Source organism: Spinacia oleracea, chromosome 2 (genome assembly GCF_020520425.1).
Source record: "Spinacia oleracea cultivar Varoflay chromosome 2, BTI_SOV_V1, whole genome shotgun sequence".
Taxonomy (NCBI): domain Eukaryota; kingdom Viridiplantae; phylum Streptophyta; class Magnoliopsida; order Caryophyllales; family Amaranthaceae; genus Spinacia; species Spinacia oleracea.
In genome coordinates, this window is record NC_079488.1 from 10,908,413 (window position 1) to 10,911,747 (window position 3,335).

Below are 3,335 nucleotides of genomic sequence, written 5' to 3' on the forward strand. Positions count from 1 at the left end.
TAGCTAAATGTGCGACGCAAATGACTTTTCAATATGTTAAAAAAAATGTCATTTGCGTCGCAGATTAGCTAAAGTGCGACGCAAATGACTTTTGGATATTCTAAAAAAAATGAGTTGCTGATTTTATTTAATCCATAGATTAAATAAAATAAGCAGCTTTCAGTACTAGTATATTCAGAGCATAAAAATAAAAGTAAACTAGGTGAAAATTTTGACAATATTTCCTTTGTAATTTGACCCTCCCCAATACCGGGAATGTTATAATACATTAATATATACCTGTCAAAACAGTTTACAACCCAATAAAAGGCAAATTCACCATAGATCAACCAACATGTTGATAACCTAACTACACTTTAAACATAAAAGTTTAAGTAAATATTACAATAAACTAGCTAAATATCGACATTGCTCATAATGTAATCAGCCCAAAGAAAACAAACAAAAATAGCAGAACAATCACATTCTTAGCAACAAAGGCAATACATATTCACCCTTATTAAGAAAAGAAAAACATTAGAGTTGCATAACCCCAAACCTACTCTCAACAGGAGGTATAATAGTCTGCTAGTCTTGCTACCATTTGCAGTTTGAATTGCATTCAGAACAATTATATTCATATAAGGAAACAATAATTAAACCTCAATTATATGGGAACATTTCAGAAAAAGTAATAAACGCTAGCAAGAATTGGGGAATCAACCACAGAACATTAAAATTTGAACTTAGACCTCACAATAATCAAACACACGAGCTGTTATTTATTGTATGCACAAAATGGCAATGTGAAAAACATGTATCATTGGATAAGCAACTGAACATTTCAAACATAAGACATCCAAGGTGAGCAAGGGTGAAACCTGTAATCAGGTCTAAAGTCATGTCCCCATTTTGAAACACAATGTACTTCATCGATGGCAAATAAAGCTATTCCACGGTTCTCCGCAAGCCTCTGAAGTGGACTTATTAGTATGCATTATACACCTCATCAGACAGTGAAAGCTGACATCATACAGTCCCAAGTGACAACAGCAGGGCATTTAGAAACAATTCAAACTACAAGCAATACCAGATGATGTACAAATGTGTTCACCTAAGCAGTGTTTCGAGGCAAACGTATACAACGGAATACATGCCATTCATTGCTTTCTTCTCAACGGTGTTATCTGGTTGTCCTGATCCAAGGAAACATGCAGAGATGCCATGTTTTGATAGCTTTAAGCACTGGTCATGCATCAAGCTTATCAATGGAGAAATCACGACCACGACCTTCCTTGTCAAAAGCGCAGGTAGCTGAAAGCACAGAGATTTCCCTGTAGAAACATTAAAGCCTCAAAAACATTGACACAGTATATACATTGTACAAAGGATTCAAGAAGAAATGCACAGAAAAGGGAGAATAAGAATCAGAAAATAAATACCAGACCATGTTGCTGCAAGAACAAGACAGTCTTGCTGAGAAAACCAAGCACCAAGAGCTTCCATTTGAAAACTTTTCAACCCGGAGTACCCAAAATGTTTACGCAGCAGGCTGTTGGCTTTCTGGTCCCAGTCTGGTCCAAGTTCTACATCCTCTACTGTTCTATGGGCTGAGTTCAGACTGTAAGATGTCAGCGAAGATTTCTTCAAGGTTCCAAAAGACTAAATTAGTTGTTTTTTCTGTCATATATGTGGCATATGTGTGTCTATTAAGTTCTTGCTTCTACTGCAGGGTTGCCTAGCAATCATGGTAGACAAAGAAAAAAATCCAAAGGTAAATCTTACTGAATTTTTTCAACTGGATGGACTATATGTTTCATGATATTGTCTTAGCTAGTTAATGAATCTCTTTTAAGAGTTCGACATAATCAAAATCCTAAAATCAAAATCAAAATCTAGGGTTCAAACAATCAAAATTTAGATTCATCTGAAATCAAAATCCTAAAATCAAAATCAAAATCCTAAACAGATTCGACATAATCAATAACAAACTACAACATCTGAAATCAAAATCCTAAAATGAAGAGTTCAAACAATCGTAAAATAAATACTCAAAATCACCAACTAACTAACATAATTAAGCCCTAGATTCATCAAAACAATATGAAAAAGTTGCAAAATTAATTAAACATGGAAATCACGGTAGGGAGAGAGAAAATACCTTTAGATCGAAACAAGGTATTCAAGGTCGGTGGCGATAAAAACCGAAACTCCAGCACCAACACTTCGGCGTTGTTATGGCGGTGTAACTCGGGACCAACTCGGTCTGAGTCGACTCAACAGATTCCCCAAAAACTCAGCCCCACTTCCACCGCACCCAGATGAGTCGCCGCCGAGTCATCCACCTCAGAGCTGGAGTTTGCAGAGAATGCGGCTTGAAATCCGGCTGAAGACGTCATCGCTTTCAGATCTGGGTTTGCCTCCTTCGTATTCGCTAAGCTTGAATTTTAAAACAAATTTGAGATATTGGGATGATTTGGTGAGAGGAGACTTTGAAGGGAAAGCTCGATACTGATTCTGAAGGAGAGACAGAGAAGCTTTGGAATTTCAACAATGGAGATCTGGAAATTATGAGAGAGAAAGAGTTTGGGGAGGCAGGAAATGTATGAGGGAGAAAGGGAATGGGAGCAGGGCGTCGCACCAAATTAAAAAAGAAAAGGAAAAGGTAATAATTAAATTTTAATTAGAAACCGAAATTTTTTTACCTCCTTTGCGTCGCCGATTAGTAAATCTGCGACGCAAAGGAGGTAATATTTTGCGTCGCATTATTATTAATCTGCGACGCAAATGACTTTAAGAACATCTTAGAGTCATCTGCGTCGCAGATTAGTAATTCTGCGACGCAAATGACTAATTTTAATGCTTAAAACTGTCAATTGCGTCACATGTTTAAATGTGCGAGGCAAATATGGTGATGCAAATGATTGTTTTTCCACTAGTGCAAGCTCATCCGATTCTTATTTCGTACGACGCGCTTCCGATTAATTTTCCGATTCCGGAATTCATTTCCGATTCGAACAATATTTAATATTTCCGATTCCGGAATTAATTTCCGTTTCGAACAAATATTTAATATTTCCGATTCCGGAATTATTTTCCGATTCCGATAATATTTCCGATTCTGACAATATTTCCGTTTCCGGCAATATTTTCGATTCCGGCAATATTTCCATTTCCGATAATATTTTCGGATACGTACCATGTTTCCGTTTCCGGCAATATCTACGACTTGGATAATATTTATATTTCCGATACGATCCATATTTCCGTTTCCGGCAATATCATCGTTTCCGGAGTATCCATAATTTTCCTTTTGACGATTTCAGCTCCCACTGGAACTGAGATCCGTCGATTCC

At 36.9% G+C, this 3,335-nt stretch overlaps 1 protein-coding gene across 1 annotated transcript; it reads right to left on the reverse strand.

Moving 5' to 3' along the window:
- Nucleotides 1-966: 966 nt before the first annotated feature.
- On the reverse strand, nt 967-2,110 carry LOC130467216 (ATP-dependent DNA helicase Q-like SIM). The gene is made up of 3 exons (XM_056835656.1): nt 1,422-2,110; nt 1,117-1,313; nt 967-1,002 (listed from the first exon to the last, which is right to left on the reverse strand). Exons 1-3 carry the CDS (start codon nt 1,483-1,485, stop codon nt 967-969), a joined length of 297 nt encoding a protein of 98 aa, XP_056691634.1. The 5' UTR covers nt 1,486-2,110.
- Nucleotides 2,111-3,335: the final 1,225 nt, after the last annotated feature.

Bases quoted from the DNA above. Each gene is read 5' to 3' on its own strand.
- LOC130467216 (XM_056835656.1), bottom strand. From the start codon at position 1,485: ATGGAAGCTCTTGGTGCTTGGTTTTCTCAGCAAGACTGTCTTGTTCTT. The intron at 1,314-1,421 runs GTATTTATTTTC...ATGTTTCTACAG, and splicing joins TCTTGCAGCAACATGGTCTG to GGAAATCTCTGTGCTTTCAG. The intron at 1,003-1,116 runs GTTTGCCTCGAA...GTATGATGTCAG, and splicing joins GCATGTATTCCGTTGTATAC to CTTTCACTGTCTGATGAGGT.